Source organism: Brassica oleracea, chromosome C2 (genome assembly GCF_000695525.1).
Source record: "Brassica oleracea var. oleracea cultivar TO1000 chromosome C2, BOL, whole genome shotgun sequence".
NCBI classification, from domain to species: domain Eukaryota; kingdom Viridiplantae; phylum Streptophyta; class Magnoliopsida; order Brassicales; family Brassicaceae; genus Brassica; species Brassica oleracea.
Genome location: NC_027749.1, coordinates 3,954,372 through 3,974,067, shown reverse-complemented (window position 1 = coordinate 3,974,067; position 19,696 = coordinate 3,954,372). Strand labels below are relative to the sequence as shown.

General features: G+C 34.9%; 3 protein-coding genes, 1 non-coding gene and 1 pseudogene across 4 annotated transcripts; 4 read left to right on the top strand and 1 right to left on the bottom strand.

Annotated features, from left to right (window-relative positions):
• Positions 1-8,688: 8,688 nt before the first annotated feature.
• LOC106326637 lies at positions 8,689-10,522 on the top strand (annotated as a pseudogene).
• A 910-nt stretch (positions 10,523-11,432) lies between these two features.
• Positions 11,433-12,759, top strand: LOC106324740 (thioredoxin F2, chloroplastic). The gene is made up of 3 exons (XM_013762714.1): positions 11,433-11,818; positions 12,262-12,361; positions 12,428-12,759. The coding sequence occupies exons 1-3, from the start codon at positions 11,490-11,492 to the stop codon at positions 12,560-12,562; spliced, it is 564 nt and encodes a 187-aa protein (XP_013618168.1). The 5' UTR covers positions 11,433-11,489; the 3' UTR covers positions 12,563-12,759.
• A 787-nt stretch (positions 12,760-13,546) lies between these two features.
• On the top strand, positions 13,547-15,849 carry LOC106322469 (biotin carboxyl carrier protein of acetyl-CoA carboxylase 1, chloroplastic). The gene is made up of 7 exons (XM_013760495.1): positions 13,547-13,807; positions 14,013-14,057; positions 14,132-14,286; positions 14,372-14,699; positions 15,037-15,108; positions 15,341-15,406; positions 15,566-15,849. The coding sequence occupies exons 1-7, from the start codon at positions 13,649-13,651 to the stop codon at positions 15,587-15,589; spliced, it is 849 nt and encodes a 282-aa protein (XP_013615949.1). The 5' UTR covers positions 13,547-13,648; the 3' UTR covers positions 15,590-15,849.
• A 113-nt stretch (positions 15,850-15,962) lies between these two features.
• On the top strand, positions 15,963-16,481 carry LOC106325370 (the record flags this gene model as incomplete). The annotated part of the gene is given in 1 exon segment (XM_013763427.1): positions 15,963-16,481. A coding segment is annotated over 1 exon segment (454 nt), but the record flags the coding sequence as incomplete, so codon positions are not given.
• A 2,464-nt stretch (positions 16,482-18,945) lies between these two features.
• Positions 18,946-19,027, bottom strand: TRNAS-AGA. Its single transcript has one exon. It is a non-coding gene; the product is annotated as a tRNA-Ser (tRNA).
• Positions 19,028-19,696: the final 669 nt, after the last annotated feature.

Below are 19,696 nucleotides of genomic sequence, written 5' to 3'. Positions count from 1 at the left end.
TGTGGTGTTTTAGAAAATTTGCCCTTTTGATATTACATAAAAAGTTCCATAAAAGCAAAGGATTTCAAAAATAAGAGTTCAAAATAAATATTTATAGATTAATTAGCGGTTAATTGCCATCAATGCAAATCTAGTTTACTTTTTTGTTTTATCTTGAGCATCAAGCTGAGATTTTCTTTTTAATAAATCTTGAATAACAAATCATTTTCGTATATGTTGAAGATCCTTCTCTTTCCCTTTTTACACGAAACAAGTATATATATACTTGTATATATAAAGCATCCTCAGTGTGCAGTTTTTCTAAAGCGTTGAGAAGATAAAAACATGGTCAACTCAAAATTCGTTCTTTTGGCTTTCATAGCTCTGTCTCTTTTTCTTTCCGGTTAGTATTTCATAAACTCCATTTGAGACGAAAAGGCATTTTACAAAACCCTCTTTATAAAATAACATTTATATTAACAAGAAATCGATGGATGGTTAACACTTAACAAAACTATTTGTGTATGTTTGTTTTTTGTAGGTGCTGAAACAAGAGATTTTGTGTGGTCTGGTGCTGAATTATCTTCATTTTGTTGCACCAGTCAGCCACAATTAGGAGCTTGTGATACAAAACAACTTAATGATAGATGTGAGAAGCTGTGCATCCGTGGTTGTAGCCAAAACAAAGGCGGCGGCTGCCAAGCTGTTCCTAGTGGTTCTGTTTGTTCATGTTACTGTTAAACTACTATCATGTAATATTAATATGCTCTTATTTATTTAATTATTGATTAATAAAACGTCTTGTTTTGTTATGCTCTATTTGTTCATGTTACTTAACAATCTTGTGATTTTTAATTTTATTTTCTCCACCTTCTTCTATTGATCTTGTTCGGTAACCTCATTTCTGACTAAGTATCCGTCAGAATTCATTAGTGGAGACTAGAGATCAAAGAGTGTTTGAAAGGTCACCATCAACTAATAGATAAATCAAGCAGTAGTATTTAGTGAATTAGTGGTAAAGATTGATGTGGAGCAAAGCCTAAATTCATTGGTGATGTAATGATTTATGCTGAAAACAAAACTAAAATTTATTAACCAGACAAGATAATATCATGTTTGAAACTTCATCATAAAATTTTAAACCAGACTAGTCGTTGATATTATTTTCGAAGATTAGTTGAGTTTCATTCGAAATCTATCTACACTATTAAAAGAAAATGAGTTTTAAAAAATCTATCTATGAAAGGTTAATGCACCTTTTTATTTTACTCATTATTTTTTTGGTCTTACTTAATATTTTCTTAGCAATACAAGGTAATTTGATACACATCAAATTTAATGGTTTAGTCAATCTCCTTATTTATTATACAACATAACTCGGTAGACAAAAAAAAATTATACCATATATGCTTGACTAATAAAAAAGTCGACGGTTACAACTAATGGTAAGTTTTATGCCAATCATTGTCAATCAGAGAAGGCCACCATCAAGTTGATAATGCCCAGGTTCTAAAATCGGCCTATTTGGACGTTTACTCGCCGTACAAACGCTAATCGGTAAGGAACTGTGACGTTTTGCATTAAATCGCCCAAAAACGGATTTCTTACAAAAAAATCAATTTTTCCTTGAGTTACAAGTTTAAGATCATGTCTTAAGTTCAAAACTAGATCATGACCCGCGCGCCCGCGCGGGTGTTTGCCTTGTAAAATCATTATATACTCATAAACGATAGGTAATCATTGTGCTTTAGCATTTGTGGTCAACGTTGTTCGATAATTATCGCATTGAATGTATTAGGCATGTGGGTTTGGTTTTCGGTTCCGTTCCGTTTTGATTATTTTGATTTTCAGTTTTTTTTTGATTCTAGAGATATATGAACCATTCGGTTATCTATATAATTCGGTTCAGGGTCCTCTTCGGTTCTTTCAGTTCAGGGTCGGTTCGGGTAACAATTCTAAGAACCGACTTTTATCCAATAAATTTTTGTTTCCAATTCGGTTACAATTCGGTTCAGATTTTTTCGGTTAATTTTGGATAATCCAGGGTAAAAATAAAATTTTGGAAGGTTTTTGGATATATATATCGGGTTATTCGGATAAACTATAATATTTTGGATAAAAAACTATTAAGGTAATTTGGTTATTTAGAATAATTGGAATAATTTAAATACTTTAGATAAAAAAATATTCAAGTATTTCGATTTGTCGGATAGTTCGGTGTATCAGTAGTATGTTTAGAGTTTTTGGTATTTTTAATACTACATATAACTAATATTTTATGTATATAAATGGTATTTTGGATATTTGGGTACCCATTCGGTTCTCGGTTCTCTTACATTTTTGTATTACTAATACATTCAGGTATTAGTTATTTTTTGTGTTTAATTGATAATTATATATGGTACTCAAACCTTAATATTTAAAATGTTAAAATTACTAATTATATATCTATATTATTAATGGAGAACTTATTTTTGGACAAAAAATATATGTCTAAATATTTATTAATTATTGAGTCATATTTATTTTATATCTTAATATGTGTATTAAATGTGTTTTTAGTTCGTATAGTATAATGCAATTAGTAATACAAATTTAAGAAACTATTTGAAATTTAAATTATTTTTATGTCAGATACATAGTATTCATGTACAAAATTATAAATATTTCTGAATTTAGTTATTGTATATAATATAAATGGACTATTTATTTTGTACATGAAAAGTTGATCTCTTTTTAATAAGATATACTAAATAGAAGTTGACATTATACGAGTTAAATACACATAGGATCTATATATTTTGGAAAAATAATATTGGCAAAGTAGTTGATTTTGATTAAAATATTCTAGACCAATTATATGGTAAGATTTTATAGTAGTAATCACATTTTAGATTTATAAAGCAATGTGTTTTTAAATAGGATCGAAATATACGTGAGAGAATCACGATTTGAATATGAAGTTATTAGTATCCGAAAATATGTTAAACTGGATAGATGTTGATTTAAATTGGTTATTTAACCTTATTTATCGTGGTGCTTGTTATAACGTGAACAATTGAATTATTATATTTTAATCATAAAGAAGATTGGTTGCAGCGTGACTGTACGAAAATTATAATGGTTCTTTTAAAAATTTGAACGCAAGAATTGTCTAGCTGGTTTAGCAAATGATTCCATTATGACTTATGAGCTAATGCCATGATCAAGGAATTAAATACATTTGATATAAATCCGATCACTTTGATTTATAATGGTTTTGATAACCAAACATATACGATTGGTTATACAGTTCATACGAACTAATTAACACGAAAAAAGTTTGTCCCAAATGAATTTAAACAAACGCAAGTAATTTTGAGCCCATTTGCAAAGATTTTGAGCCCAATCGTATGTTATATATTTAATTAGAAAATCTTTAATTAAAGGGAGTGGCATGAGTTGTAAATAATAAAGTAAATCATGGGTTAATTCAAATTTGTACTTCACTTTTAATAGATTAGATATATGATGAATGAGCGAAAACCTAAGAAAAAGAGTGATAACGGCTAAGAATTGTTAAAAAAAATCAGATTCGAAAGTTAGGGTTTCTGCTCGACATAGCCAAGGAAGAAGATGAGGACATTATTGTCTTTTTACGTTTATTAAAGAAATAATAAAAAAAAAGCCGAAAATGCAGTTAGAAATAATGAACCGTAGACTTCTTCTTCATGGGCGCTTAAGGAAAAGTCGCTGGACCATGACCCACATTAATGAAATCTTTACAAATCAGATCCAAAAATTAGGGTTTTTGCTCGACATGATCCAATAATTGTATCTATATACTGTTCAAAGGGAATCATTTTGAAAAATCTACGTAAACAAAATTGTTAAACCTATTCATTAACTAATTATTATTTTTTGGAACTTAGCCCCTCATGTGTATTTCTAAGCATGCAACCCGTCCATATACATTATTTAATTGTTTATTGTTTATACTTCTTGATTAAAACGAACTACATACCCAAATTAATACAATATATATAATATTTTCATGATGAACACCCTAATGATACAATTAATCATACAGTTAAAAACATGGTTCAAACTCTTATTTAAAAAAAATCTATTATTATTCTTCATTTTATGTTATACACGTTTTTATGAGTTAATTTTATCTCTCAACTTAATCATTGTTAAGCAATAACGCTATGCAATATATTTTATATTCATGATATATAATATTCATATATTAATTATTAAAATAGTAATCATATGTCGTTAAACATATTTTACCATGTCATCTTACATTATATAGTTTCAAATATTTACAAAATTAAATCTACCAAGTAAATCTTTAGTCATATCAATTTAAAAAATGTAATTCTTGTAAGATAAAAACAACATATAATGAGAGAGTAAGTTTGGGTATTCAGATCGATTCCTTTCTATCTGGGTTTGGATCCTAAACATTTGGACCCAAATAGATATTTGAAATTTTTTTGGTTTGTTTTAGGTCTGTTGCTTTTATATCTGGGTCGGTTCGAAATCATAATTCAAATACATGTAAAATAGTTGTAATATTTAGGTAGGTAATAGGTCTAGGTCGGTTCAGATATTTAACATTTGAAAATATTAGAAGTACCCGAAAACCTGAAAAATAATTTGAAACTTGAAAAGTATCTGAAGATCCAAAAAATACCCAAAATATATTCATACACTTTGTCTAAAATCCAAAAAAAAAATGCGCGGGTCAAAATCTAGTATACTATTAAAAGAGAATAATTCTTTAAAATATATTTATCCAAGGTTGTTGAACCCTTTCATTAGACTAACCTTTTTTTTCTTTCTTTATATTTTTTTTTATGAAATGTTAAATTTATTGATCAAATAGATAGTATATGTACAAGAACACTCTTAAAGAATATAAATTCTATATCCTAACTATGTATGCTAAACCACTTCTGTAGGAGTAGCTTCTCATGATATCTCGTGGACGTGATTCTGTTCCTGACAACTTTGTCTATAATGCGCGCAAGCTGACCTACTGCACGCGTCCGCTGGTTGTGTCTACGCTCATTCCTCTCGATCCATATGTAGTAGACCGAGACCTGAAACACTAGCCTCACAAGTATAGAGGATAGATAGTCATGCGGCCTGGCTGTAAGATACTGCAGTGTCGTGGTCCAATCAGGACTAGCCCCATTTGACAACAACGTTCCAGTCACCTCCAACCAGAGTGTAAAAGTGTAGGGGCACACAAAATATAAATGATCCCTTGATTCCTCAGGCTCCCCACAGAAGACACATCCTTGTATTTGACCCCAACTTTTCATTCTACTGCCTGTCGCTAATCTGTCTTTAACCGCCAGCCACGTAATATAACTAAATCTAGGAACTCCTTGGGTAAACCACACTGCCTTACTCCACTCTTTGAAATCTCCTTGTGTACGAACAAGATTCTAGGTTTCTCCAGACGAGAATCGACTCTGGTACTCCGTTAAGCCATCTCTCCAGAGTACAGCGTCTTCCACATCAGCAACTAGATGGATTCTATACTCTCTAATCCGGTCAGCCAGGCCTCTAATGGTCGAATCTCTGCAGTTACGAAAACGCCATTCATTTCCAACGAAAACTTCATCTATAGTACCATTCCGCATAACCCCTAGCTGTTGTGGACCTCTATCCCCCATGAGATCAATCAATCTACCTAGTGGGTGCCACAGATCAGTCCAAAATCGAATAGACTTGCCATTGTGAATCTCCATTCGTAGGAACTTTTGTGCGAGAGGCCGTAGCTTCAGCAACATTTTCCACACCCAAGAACCTACTGCCCGCTCCTTAACATCCCAAAAAGATTCATTGCAAATCAAACAAGTCCTTACCCAGGCAGCCCATAAGGAGTTTGAAGCTTCAAACAACCGCCATATTAGTTTCAGAGAGAATACCTGAACTACATCCTTTATTCTTCTCACTCCTAACCCACCTTCTTCCTTCGGGGTACAAACCTCCTCCATGAAATCTTAGCTTTACTGGTTATGTTTGGAGATCCACTCCAGAGAAAAGCAGAGCACATACTCTCTATTTCGTCGATACAGCCCTGAGGAAGAGAGAAGGCAGCACACCAAAAGTTGGTTATGCTAGCTATAACAGACCTTATCAACTGCAGCTTTCCAGCGTATGATAGGGCTTTACTCGTCCAAATTAGAAGTCTGTTACGCATCTCCACCAGAAGCGGTTCATAATCACTATGTGACATCAATTACGTGTCTTCCTTTATATTTCTCTAACTATATCATAATAAATGCTTTTATTTATCTTTTGATTTTTTGCCTTTAATACACCTAATCTTAATGGATCCAGTATATAATATCAAAGCAAATTAATTGAAACCGGTCAGTTATGATTTGTGTTCGGTTTGGTTTACTTAATTTCAAAATTAAATATATCTTAACATGTTCTTCTATCTTACCCCATTTACAGACAATGTCACATTAAATCCATGTATACTGCTATATACCATATAATAAAAACTCATGTGTATATGTATCATGTATCAGTGACATCATATCATTCGTTATACCCTAATCCCTTATATAAAGGTTTAATAACTTTGTAAGGGAACATGATCACAATAATAAATTTTGTATTTTCATATCTATTTTATGGTATAACATATTTTTTTCAAATGTGTGATAACATTGTTCTATTTTCTTATGAAAAACCAAATCGTAACTAATTTTAATTTAAAAAATTCATACATGTAACTTTAGATAATCACTAAAAATCCTATAAATTAAAATACATAACATAAATACAATGTATTTACCTTATATGACAAATCAAATAGTTTATTTAGTTTTATGTACTATTATAAAATATATGAGAAGTTAAATCAATTTATAAGAACATATTAAGATTTTTCTGAATTTTGACCGGGTCGACCGGTGTCGGTTCACGGGTTAGCGAAAAATCTTTTGGGTTTTTTTCATATTTTTAATTAATAAATTTTCATAAATCCGAATTTTGTGAAAATATATCAGTTGGTGGAACATCTAATAGAATGCTACATAAAAAACATAAGCATATCTGAATTATATACGGCCACCGAGTTTACTAGTTTGACGGCGGGTCCAGATCGGATATGAAACATTGCTTATATTTTGAATAAAATTATTCGAATAATTGTTTTTGGTAATTCTGTTTATAAATAGTATTTTAAAGATATTTGGTTATTTAAAAATTAAATATAATATATTTGTAGGTAAATAATTTGTATTTTAAAACTTCAGATACTCGTTCGGTTCTCGGTTCAATTTTAATTTTTTTGTTCCATAGATATAAGACCTGCTCAGTTATTTATGAATTTCAGTTCAATTGTAATTTCTTTTTTTGAGTTTGGTATGGTTTGGTTCCTCGATTCTGAATAAGTATTCCCAAACTTATACATTATCTTATACTACATCCGTTTCATTTTAATTATCTAGGTTTATGCCCAAAGATTAATAAAACATATGATTTTGTATATTTCCAAAATAAAAACATAATTACCTATAAACCTAAACATATTTCAACCAATAGAAAAATAAACAGAAAATTTTGTTAATAAATTTTGCATTGAAATTATAAAATGATACTTATTTTGAAACGGAAAATTTACTCTAGAACAACAGTTAAATTGAAAACGAGAGAATATAGCATTCATTTAAAATTTTTTTATTTAAGTTCAAAAATAATTTTGCGCTTTCCAAGCGCGGATCAAAATCTAATATTTTATATCATGGAAAAAACACAATTATATTGAGAATTTTTTCTTTCTTCTATGGCTCCGAATTGTAACAGCGGATTGAGCGGTGCGGTTCTAATAGTTATAAAAAATATATAATATATGGTATATGTGGATATTTTTGTTACTGCGGTGTGGAGCGGTGCAGATCGTAACAATCGGAGCCTATATTTCTCAAGTAACTTTTTGAAACACTCTTTGTTCTTAAAGCGACTTCCGCCCCACTTATCACTCCTTAATCTTGCCTTACTCTATAATTCTTGAGTGTAGAGCATGGTTTTACAAATTCAAACACATATAGAACTAATCATTAAGCATGCCCATAAAAAATTGTTGGTGTCACAACTGATAATAAACCTGGAGATGGCACGTATAAAATCATAGGAAAGCTGATGTTTGTACGATATGCCACAAACTCGGCAACTTCTCACTAGTCTTTAAGGCATAAAGGACAAATACAACTTGTTTACTGTTCGTATCACTGTAACCTGTTGTCTAAAAGCCTTAGTTGGGTCATCTTCAGAATGCTTCAACCAGCATCCAACAAACAACTTTGAAAAGATAGAAATGTTCAGAACGCCCAAACACCACCAGGTCAAATTCCTGACTCTGTACTTATTTCCAAGTTAGATTTTCTTTGCAAAGAACTGACTTTCATTCCTTTTTGGGGTTCAATAACTGACTTTGTCAAAATATTACGTCAATATAACATATACAAATCAAACATCAAGCCAATAATATACTGACACGTAAGTAGTTAGAACTTTCTAGCTCCCACATGCCAAGAAAATCACAAGCTTTTATTTAGAAATTTTCCAAAAGAAGAAATAGACCAAAACAAAAGTCCAGTAACTATGATTATTCACTTTCCTTGTCCTCTTTCCTCTTCTTCTTCTCTCCACAGTCTGAAGTTTCTAAACAGAGTTAGATCTCACAGCAGCTTGATGACCACATCCGAAGCACGCGGTTTCCACGTGACCACCACGAGGAAGGAGATCGTTGCACCGGCCTCTTCTCCTCTTCTTCCCTTGCCGGAAAACATGATCATCAGTGTCTCCAATCTCGACCTTCTTCTCCCTCCTGTCGACATCAACGTTTGCTTCTTCTACAAGAAACCACTTTATAACACTACAAATGATGTCCTCAAGACTTCACTGGCGGAAGCTCTCGTCTCTTACTACGTCCTTGCCGGCGAGGTCGTGGCAAATCCCATCACCGGAGAGTCAGAGATTCTCTGCAACAACGGCGGCGTTGAAGTGGTAGAAGCCGCTGCTGACGTGGAACTCCGAGAGCTTAACTTGCATGATCCTTACCAAAGTATTGCCAAGTTTGTTCCCATGAAAGTGCATGGAGTCTTTGCTATTCAGGTGACAATCGGGAAAGCCGTAAATAACTACTTCATATAAATAGAAAATTTTAAAGATCATTAATTATGAATATTGAAAAGTAGCTTATAAATTCATTTTAATCCAAACACAGAACTATACATAATCTACTATTAGATAAACTTCTAACATAAAACCAATTGATGATAAATAGAATGATGTATCTATCTTTTATATTACTTAACATTTTTTCCATTTTTCGAAACATTATCCTAATACGTCTCCTCAAAATAATGGCTTTTAGGCCATCAAATATCGACAATGTTTATACAAATATTGATGGACCAACTTTGAACTCCATCGTTTATATATCGAGTTGAACTGTATAAACCGGATTTTAATACCATGCTAAATTGATTATTAAGTAGATCGATCTATCTATCTTATATATTATTAAAATATTTGTGAAATTTTCCATAATACTGTCTGTAATTTATCTATAGATTACTGAACTGAAATGTGGGAGCCTAGTCGTAGGATGCACGTTTGATCACCGTATAGCTGATGCATATTCAATGAATATGTTCCTCCATTCATGGGCCCAGATCTCCCGATCCGATGTTCCAACCTCTTATATGCCTTCGTTCAACAGATCTCTCCTAAACCCACGACGACCCTTGGTCATCGACTCATCAGTAGACCAAATGTACATGCCTGTAACGTCGTTGCCCCTTCCACAAGAAACCACCAACCCGGACAATATCCTCACAAGCCGTATCTATTACATCAAAGCAGATGTCGTGCGAGAGCTCCAAACCCTGGCTGGTAACGGTAAGAGGACGAAACTCGAGTCTTTCAGCGCCTTCTTGTGGAAACTCGTGGCTAAACACGCCGCAACAACGACAGATTTAAAACTCTTGAACTCTAAACTCGGCATAGTTGTTGACGGAAGGAAGAAACTTACGGAGCAAGAAACCAACACTTACTTTGGTAACGTCCTCTCTGTCCCATTCGGTGAGCAAATAATCGATGACTTGACTCACAAGTCATTGTCTTGGGTTGCTGACGAAGTTCACAAGGTGTTGGAGAGTTCAGTGACCAGAGACCATTTCTTGAATTTAATTGATTGGATCGAGACTCGCCGTCCGGTCCCGGTCTATCAAGGATCTACGGTACAGGATCCGAGGAGGGACCCGCTTTCGTGGTCTCCTCAGGGAAGAGTTTTCCGGTGACCCGGATTGATTTCGGGTGGGGTTCGCCGGTTTTTGGATCGTACCATCTCCCATTAGGAAGCAGAACTGGATACGTGATGACAATACCAAGTCCTGTGGTGGATAACAGCGCTGGAGATTGGATAGTTTACTTACATCTTGCGAAAGGACAGTTGAAGTTTATCGAACAAGAGGCTCCTCATGTGTTTAAGCCAATAGACAATGATTATCTCAAGATTTAAAAGCCATACTTGCTATGTTTTTGACTTTTGTGTATATTATAAACAAAAGTTATGAAACTAAAAGTTTTTATATGATTTGAATATCCAAACATAATTTTCATACCGTTTAATACGCATCATTCATAAGCTAATTACTATACTGTAACGATTTAAGTTCTGATTCATTCTGAGTTCAATCAAATAATTTTTTTTCCCCAAATCAAATAATTTTGATTCGTCCAATTTAAACACTCCTACCAAATAGAAATGTTGAGAAGTCTTTGCTTTCATGTAGTGACTGTCAATTGCTATGGTAATGGATATATCATATATGATTATTCGATTTTGTATATAGTTCTTTTTTTATTAATCAAGAAAAAGTTAAATTTTCGAGTTTTAATCTCTCTCCATAGATTTGGAACTAGTTTTTGATAATAGTACCAGTGACATGGCATAAAACGTTTCTCACTATCGGATTTATGAACACACAACAACACCAACATTTACGCTTAAATCACTGATCTACTACGTTCGGTAGTATTTTGTATATAGTTTCACATACGATTTCTGTTTTTATAACACACATACAAATTCTATAGTATTTCAAAATCTCCTATATAAGTAGATTTTTTGTTCTTTTTTGAACAATTTGTTTCTCAAATTTGTTTTCATTACTGATCTGAATTATTAAAGACGCCAGTAGTGTTACATTACGGGGATGGAACCGTCATTTCACATAGCTGCGACAAAATATGGTATAGACACCTTAACTTTTTTCCGACGATTCTGCACCTCGCGTCCATCGACCACTAATCGAAAGTACGAAAAAGCCCCCCAAATGTCAACTTTGTTCCTCGTTCATTTGAGGGTATTATTGTCTTTACCACACTAATTAGATAGTGATATTAGTAAAAGTCTCAGGTTTCATTTGAAGATCACATTCTAAACCAAATCATTGCAAAGCTTTTGGATTCGAGCTTCTTCTACAATGGCTCTCTCTCTCCGAATCGCTCCGCCACCGGTATCTCTCCGTTACTCTCCGGCTCCGTCCACCCCGTCCGGCGGAGGATTACGTCCGGCGAAGCAGCGCCGCCGGATCCCGAACTCGGGCGTCGCGGCGAAAACAGGATCCTGTTCTGGCGTTGGTGGTGTGTTAGATTTAAGGAAGAGGATCGGCGGTTCCTGTGTGGCGAGGTGTAGCTTAGAAACGGTGAATGTCAGTGTCGGCGAGGTGACTGAGGTTGACAGGGACACGTTTTGGCCAGTTGTCAAAGCCGCTGGTGACAAGCTTGTTGTCCTCGACATGTACACTCAGTGGTGTGTTCCCGATCACTTCTTCTTGTTGCTTGTTCGAATTTCACTTCACCTTTAATTGCAATCTCTATTGCTTCTCATGCCCATCAAGAAAAATGCTGTCTTTACCTTGCCTTTGTCTTTATATTTACGTCTAACTATTGAGTAACTTCAATGGATTAGATTAGATTAGAGCTAATCTTTGATCCCTTTGAGTTTACATTATCAGACTGTTTCTCTGGACAGTTATGTTTTTGTTTGTTTGTTGGGTTTGCTGGTTACAAAAGTATGAATCTTTACCGAGAGTTAGAGTATGTGCATTTAAGAAACAAAGCCTAAATGTTGTTTGCTTTCACATCAATATGAATGTTTGAGATAAGGTTCCTTAGTAAATGTTTTTTTTTTTTTGGTGTTGAGAAATATCAAAGTTTTAATTTTTAATAATCGTCATTGGGATCTCTCTGTAGGTGTGGTCCATGCAAAGTTATGGCTCCTAAATACAAAGAGCTATCAGAGAAGTACCAGGACATGGTGTTTCTTAAGCTTGACTGCAACGAAGAAAACAAGGTGTGTTAACTTTTTCTTTATTCTTTTTTTTTTTCTTAAGTGGTAACACAGAACTCTTGATTGCAGCCAGTGGCACAGGAGCTAGGAATTAGAGTGGTTCCAACCTTTAAGATCTTGAAGGACAACAAGGTGATAAAGGAAGTGGTCGGGGCAAAATTTGATGAGTTGCTTGCAGCCATTGAGGCAGCGAGGTCAGGCTGAGCCTCTCTCTCTATATATATATCACTCCTGCTATAGAGTATTAGGATCATTCTCCATCAACGTGTAATTGGTTTGGCTCTATGTATGTAAAACTCTCTGCTGTTCCTTAAACTGGATTCAGTTGTAATGTTAACAGTGGGTGTATAAACGCTGGAAAGTTATGAAGTATGATGAGCTATATGCTTTATATATCAAAAGTTTCATTAACTAGTGGTTAAGCTAGTTCTTGATTTGAGGTTGAGAAGGTCTTTCCACTGCACAAGCTTGACTGATGACTTAAAATTTGGAGAGTAACATGGATTGTTGAAACAAAGATTATGGTGTATGTGCTTGTTTTCAATGGATGTTCCAACTAGATTTTTAACAAGTCATAATTTCATTGTAGTTGTTCACCAAATCCAATTTGGCCTAGTATTATAACTTTAATCTATTTGGCATATTGTATACTAGGCCAATGTACTTGGATTTATTCATATATTCATAATTTTTGAATTTATAATTTATTGACAAAGAAATCTTATAATTTTTCTATATTAATTATCATTTTTTTATGAGAAATTTACTAGCATAATCATTTTTAAGTTTTTGTCACAAAAATAGTTCTTAAAAAAGAAAATGACCAAAATAAGTTTTATTAAAAGATAAAAATATATTTTTACGTAAGTTAACTAATCTAGACTTATGATTTATAGTTGAAGGGTTGAATTTTTGGGATAAAGTTTCAAATTTTTTAAAAAATAAAAATAGTATTAAAAATTTCAAAATAAAAAAAAGTTATTTTGGTTATTTTCTTTTTTAGAGTTATTTTTGTAACAAAACTAAAAAAAAATGCTTTGAGAGAATTGTTTTTTTTTTCTATCGGTAATTTAAAGAAAATGTATGATAAAAAATGAGACAAAAAGAAAATAGACAAAGCTACAGATCATAGCTGACACGTGGCAAGATCTGGAAGCGATTTATAATCATAAGAAACGAGATCCGAGTCTCTCAGACAAATCTCTATCTCTCTCTCTCTCTATAGCTGGAGTGAACTGTTGAGCCCTTTGGTTTCATCGAGAGACCCCTAAAACCCGATCTGCAACAAGAATGGCGTCTTCTCCGTTCTCCCTCACCTCTCCGGCTGCTTCCGTCTATGGAGCCACCCAAACCTCGTCGCAGTTACCTCTCCCAACCACTCGCTCTCGTCTCCCTCGCAGAGTTTCCTTCCGTCTCTCCGCCAAGCCTAAGCTTCGCTTTCTCTCCAAGGTACACACCCTTCTCTCCCATAAAGGATTGGCCTTTTTGTGTATTTATCAACTGTATTTTTGGGAGTTATGTCTCTGATAGGCTAGTTTAATACCCCATCATAGCAGTTTGGTCTTAATCCTGTTTGGTCTCATGTCTGAATCCCCTGAAAATGCATTAAATCATTTTGTTTTATGTAACTTTTGTGGCATTTGATAAATTGCAGCCTAGTCGCAGTAGCTACCCTATGGTGAAAGCCCAATCTAACCAGGTAAGCTTTTTAATTACTGATCTCTTTGAAAAAAAAGTGTTTCTCCAAAAAAATATATTAATTTCTGGTTAAAGGTTGGTGGAGGTGCATCATCAAATGTTTCAGCTCCTGCAAAACTTGATGAGCCATCAGCTAAAGAAAAGAATGCTTCTTCTTCTTCTTCTTCAGCTGATTTAGCTACAGAGGAGTCTATCTCTGAGTTCTTGACCCAAGTAACAACTCTTGTCAAGTAAGTAATGTTTCCTTGTTACATCACATAAACGTGTCAACGTCCATGATTGAAGAATATACTCTTACCTCCCTCCGTCTTGCAGGCTTGTGGATTCTAGAGACATTGTTGAGTTGCAGTTGAAACAACTCGACTGCGAGCTTGTCATTCGGAAAAAGGAAGCTTTACCTCAGCCGCCTCAATCCCCTGCGCCTTATGTTATGATGCAGCAACCAAACCAACCATCTTATGTGCAATCAGCCCCTCCTCCTCCTGCACCTGCTGCTGCCTCACCTGCGCCTTCTTCTACCCCAGCCTCCTCGCCTCCACCATCCCCACCTAGTCCTGCGAAATCGTCGCTTCCAACTGTTAAAAGTCCCATGGCAGGCACTTTTTACCGTAGTCCAGGACCTGGTGAACCACCCTTTATCAAGGTTCGGATACTTTGTTCATTTCTTTAGCCTATAACTCTACAAATACTTTTATTTCTAAACAGCCTGGATCCTGTTTGCTAATTTCTTTAGCTCAGAACTGTATAGAGACTTTTTAAGTAGCTGATCATTTGTAAATAGTCCAAACTCTATTTACTAATTTCTTTAGCTCATAACCCAGGTAGAGGTTATGTGCTTAGTAAATTTGAAAGAAGAAGAATGAAAACGATAAATATAGGATAATCCTATGAAATGGGCATGTCGATAAGTTGCCATTTTCTATCTTTTTTTGCATTTCACTGTCTGGATTCGTAATAATATGACTTTCTTGCTGCTTTAGGTTGGAGACAAAGTGCAGAAGGGACAAGTTCTATGCATCGTTGAAGCCATGAAGTTAATGAATGAAATAGAGGTGCGTTCCTTAGTCATGCCTTACCAATTTTGTTTTCCACTAACGACGAATCATCTATCACTTTTCGTTACAATATCCAATCTCTATCATTCACTTGTCAATTCTACTAGGAAGAATTCTTGTGCTTACTGTGTAACAATTCTGTCATGATCCCATATCCTACCTCTTAAACCTTTTGAGATTGAAAAAACGATTATTGACTCAACTCATCCCTTAAACTTCTTATCCTCAGTCTGATCAAACGGGAACGGTAGTCGATATCGTTGCAGAAGATGGCAAGCCTGTTAGCCTTGACACTGTAAGTTTTTCTCAATCCTCTATCTTTGACACATTCAAGAACCACATTTTGCATTTTTAGTACATCATTTTAATTGTAAATAATGATATAGAACTTCCTAGAATTGAAATAGATCTCTACTAATATCAATGTTTATTGTTTTTCCTGGTTTTATTACAGCCTCTGTTTGTGGTTCAACCGTAGAATCGACACCACGAGAGATGGAAAAATGAGGCTACTTTAATTCAATCTCTGTGCTGTTTCTTGAGTCTCTAAGAATGTGTCTTCTTCATTGTTACTGTCAAACTCTGTTAGGTTTTTTTGGTTTGGTGAGGAAGAAAGAGTTTTTAAGTTTCTATTGGTTAAACCAAAAAAAAAAGACGAGGCTCTGTTTTATTTATTTTCTTATTACATACATACACACGCATTCTTGGTTCTGTTTTATGGACATTGCAATTTCTCTACTTCAAAAGTATAATCACCAAGCGGGCTGTTTATTTCTTTAAACTCGGCCCGGCCCATTTCACCTAAGGGCCCAACCATGTAAGCAAAATAAAACCAATAAATGAAACTGATATAACGAAGAAACGGATTTGTTCGCCGGAGGAGGAAACTTCAACAGAACAACCACTTTCCTCTCCGATGAGTACTCCTCGAGATCTCTCCTTCCTCATCACCGCTCTCTTCTCCTCCACCATCTTCCTTCAGCTTTCCTCGCTACCGGATCCTTCGTTCTACGATTACCTCCGCGAGAGCGGTCTCCCCGCGGGTATAGTCCCCAAGGGAGCCACCAATTTCTCAATCGACGTCAAAACGGGGCGTTTCACAGTCGCTCTCCCCGTTCCCTGCGACGCGAAATTCGAAAGCCAGTTCCACTTCGACTACAACATCACCGGCGTCCTCTCCGATGGGAGGATCGGGAACTTATCGGGCGTGACGCAGAAGGAGCTCTTCCTGTGGTTCGCCGTCAAGGGAATACACGTGGATCCGGAGAGCTCGGGGCTGATCCACTTCGATGTCGGTGTCGCTGATAAGCAGATGTCTCTCTCCCTCTTCGAGTCGCCTCGCGATTGCACCGCCGCGGTATATGAACACCGTATCATCTTCGTACCACCAAGGAATCGCTGGAGAGTATCATCTTAGTTTTTTTTTTTTATTAAAATGCAAATCCATCTCTCTCGTATGGTGTGTCTTGTAAATAGTTTGGCTTGTAGTTCTTCTTCTTTAACAGTATAAAGCTTCAATAAACAAACTTAGGATGCATTACTAATAGTACCTTCTTTTTGGGTTTGTAACAGATTAGGGGTTTAAGACATAATTTGCTTGTGGATTTTTAACAGAGATTGGTGTGTTTGTTATTAAATTCTAACACTTTTTGGATGTACAGTGTAAACGAAAGGAAGTTGAATTCACCAATTAAAATTTATTGTGAGATGTCACCTGATAAATGGAAAGATGACTAGAGAAATGAGATTTGCATTGTGTAGAACAGAGACCAAGAGTCAGATCGATCAATCAATGATGATGCTATCCATCTAAGCTCGTTTACATATGATTTTATATCGAAATGAATTTATATACTGCAGTGTTAAAAAAAAAAAGAATTTATATACTGCAAAACAGGGGTCAATATCAGGTATTGATCAAATCGGTTCTTCAGGCAAAACATGAAGAGGCTATACCAGTATATTCTATGAGCTGTTTTCTTCTACCTAAGAGTACTTGTGATGAAATTAATGCAATTTTATCGGAGTTTTGGTGGGGAAAGGGTGAGGAACGAAGAAAAATTTCTTCGGTCTCTTGGAAAAGGTTGTGTTTACCGAAAAAAGGAGGTATAGGTTTTAACAAGGCCTTACTTGCAAAGCAAGCATGGCGGATTTGGCAAAATCCGAATCCCCTTTTGAGTAGACTTTATAAGGGAAGATATCATCATTCGTCGACTTTCTTACAGTCTTCGAATACTAAGCAAGCCTCTTATGGCTGGAAATCAATTCAAGTAGGCAAGGAACTACTTCGAAAAGGACTTCGCACAATGATTGGTGATGGAAAAAAGACTGATGTTTGGATGGATCACTGGATACCAGTTGTCCCGCCAAGACGTGTTATATAAGTTTCATATAATCGGAATATGAAAGTGGAAGAGTTTATTGATCAGGATACATCAACGTGGAATGTTCAGAAATTGCAGCTTTATTTACAGCCTATTGATGTGGAACAAGTTTTGAAGATCAAGTTATCTCGGTTTGCTCGAGAAGATCATTTAATATGGCCTTTCACGAAAGATATGCAGTACACAGTCAAGTCGGGATACTGGACAGCTACTCACTATTATCATGAGGGAGATGAGATCTTAAGACCTGAAGGCTCTTTAGAAATTAAAGGAAAAATTTGGAAGTTGAACATCTTGCCAAAGATAAAACAGTTTTTATGGAGAGTGATATCAGGAGCACTAGCTACGTATACAAATCTTTGTACTCGTGGGATTAATATTGATCCTACATGCCAGAGGTGTTGTCTTGAAGATGAATCCATCAATCATGTTTTATTCCTTTGCCCTCATGCTACGGCTATTTGGAGATGTTCAGGTATTATCTCAGTCCATCTATTTTCAAATACTTTGGAAGATAATATTCAACTTCTTTTTAGCATAATGGAATCTTTACCGGATTTGGAGCTAAATAAATTACTGGTCTTCTGGATTTTGTGGCTGATTTGGAAATCAATGAATGAATTTGTTTTCAATAAGAGAAATATTCATCCTAGTGAAGACATTAAAAGAGCAATGGATTCAAATATTGAATGGTGTAGGAATGTTCTTCAAACTGGACAGCAAAGAAGAGGATATGGTACTAAATCATCGAAATGGGAACCTCCTCCTTGTAATTGGGTAAAATGCAATTTTGATTATAGCTTTGGCTCTAATAGCATATGGTTGATGGGATTGGATGGATTTCAAGAGATCGTAATGGAGTTTTTCTGGGGCCGGAAATGCTCAAATTGGAAAAGTTCAATCATCCCTTATAAGTGAGACCATGAGTTTTCTGTTTGCTCTGCAACAGATATGGGTTCGTGGTTGAAAAAGAGTATGGTTTGAAGGCGATAATCAAGAACTCTGTCTTATTATTAACCAAGTTAAGGAACAAATTGATTTGGGGAACTACTTATGTGATATAAGGTATTGGATGGCTTTATTACTAGAGTGTTCATTGGAGTATGTGAATCGCGAGAAGAATCAGGCAGCGGATGTTCTGGCAAAACAAGCTAGTGATCGTAATATTTCTTTCATATTATTTTATGTTCCTCCTGTTTGGTTGATTCAGTATTTGTATTCACCTTTTACAATTTAATTAATAAAGTTCTTGTGGTAAAAAAAAAATGTTCTGATTTAACGCAAAAATTATTTTTAAGTCATATTAAAGCCAACAAAATTTACTATCACTAACAGAATTCGCCAAGATACAATTAAAGCTTGTTAAGCGTCTTTGGTCGTTGTTCAAACAAAAAAAAAGCGTCTTTGGTCAACAAACGGGTCAAATGTTACAACTTATAGCAATTAAAAACGTGAACGGCAGTATTCGAACCTGCGCGGGCAAAGCCCACATGATTTCTAGTCATGCCCGATAACCACTCCGGCACGTCCACTTCTTGTTTAAATATCAGCTACGCAAATATCTATTGTCATCGCAGATATATATATATCCGCAAATATCTATTGTCATCGCAGATATATATATATCCAATACTGAACGAAATAAGTGAGTCAGTCAAATGGGTAACGTTTGATCAACCTCCTAACAAAATGCTGAGCTTTGAAATTTTTCAAAAAACTGCTATGGGTGAATTATTCATATAGTAGTCACTAGTTTGTTGTTGGTATAAGATCATCTCGAATAGTACTCTATAATTTTACTCTAATATAGAATTACTCTGATTCGGGCTTTATTCTCTGATTCACGAGGAACTCATGGTGGTTTCTTCATGGCCTGATAAAGTGATAAGATATGTAACCTTATCTCCGTTGTCGGTAACCCAGGTCTCCTACACGAGACTCTTATTTTTTTGGTAAAAATGTTACATTCATTTACCGATTAGTTCAATTTTGTTCTATTTATAGGTAAAATCTTCTAAGCCAATCTATCTATCTATATATATAAAAAGATGTTTGCTTCACTCCTGTGCGTCCACGTCAGCGCCTGATTAAAAACTCTTGCTCTATGAGATCGACACGTGGCGTTGCATTTTAAATCAATTCTGATCTGCGCTTCGGCGATTTATTCCTATTTTGTTTAATGGGCTTCTAATTAAACATCG

Coding starts and splice junctions, on each gene's coding strand:
- LOC106324740 (XM_013762714.1), top strand. CDS start 11,490: ATGGCTCTCTCTCTCCGAATCGCTCCGCCACCGGTATCTCTCCGTTAC. Junction 11,819..12,261: donor CTCGACATGTACACTCAGTG/GTGTGTTCCCGA, acceptor ATCTCTCTGTAG/GTGTGGTCCATGCAAAGTTA. Junction 12,362..12,427: donor ACTGCAACGAAGAAAACAAG/GTGTGTTAACTT, acceptor TCTTGATTGCAG/CCAGTGGCACAGGAGCTAGG.
- LOC106322469 (XM_013760495.1), top strand. CDS start 13,649: ATGGCGTCTTCTCCGTTCTCCCTCACCTCTCCGGCTGCTTCCGTCTAT. Junction 14,058..14,131: donor TGAAAGCCCAATCTAACCAG/GTAAGCTTTTTA, acceptor TTCTGGTTAAAG/GTTGGTGGAGGTGCATCATC. Junction 15,109..15,340: donor AGTTAATGAATGAAATAGAG/GTGCGTTCCTTA, acceptor TCTTATCCTCAG/TCTGATCAAACGGGAACGGT.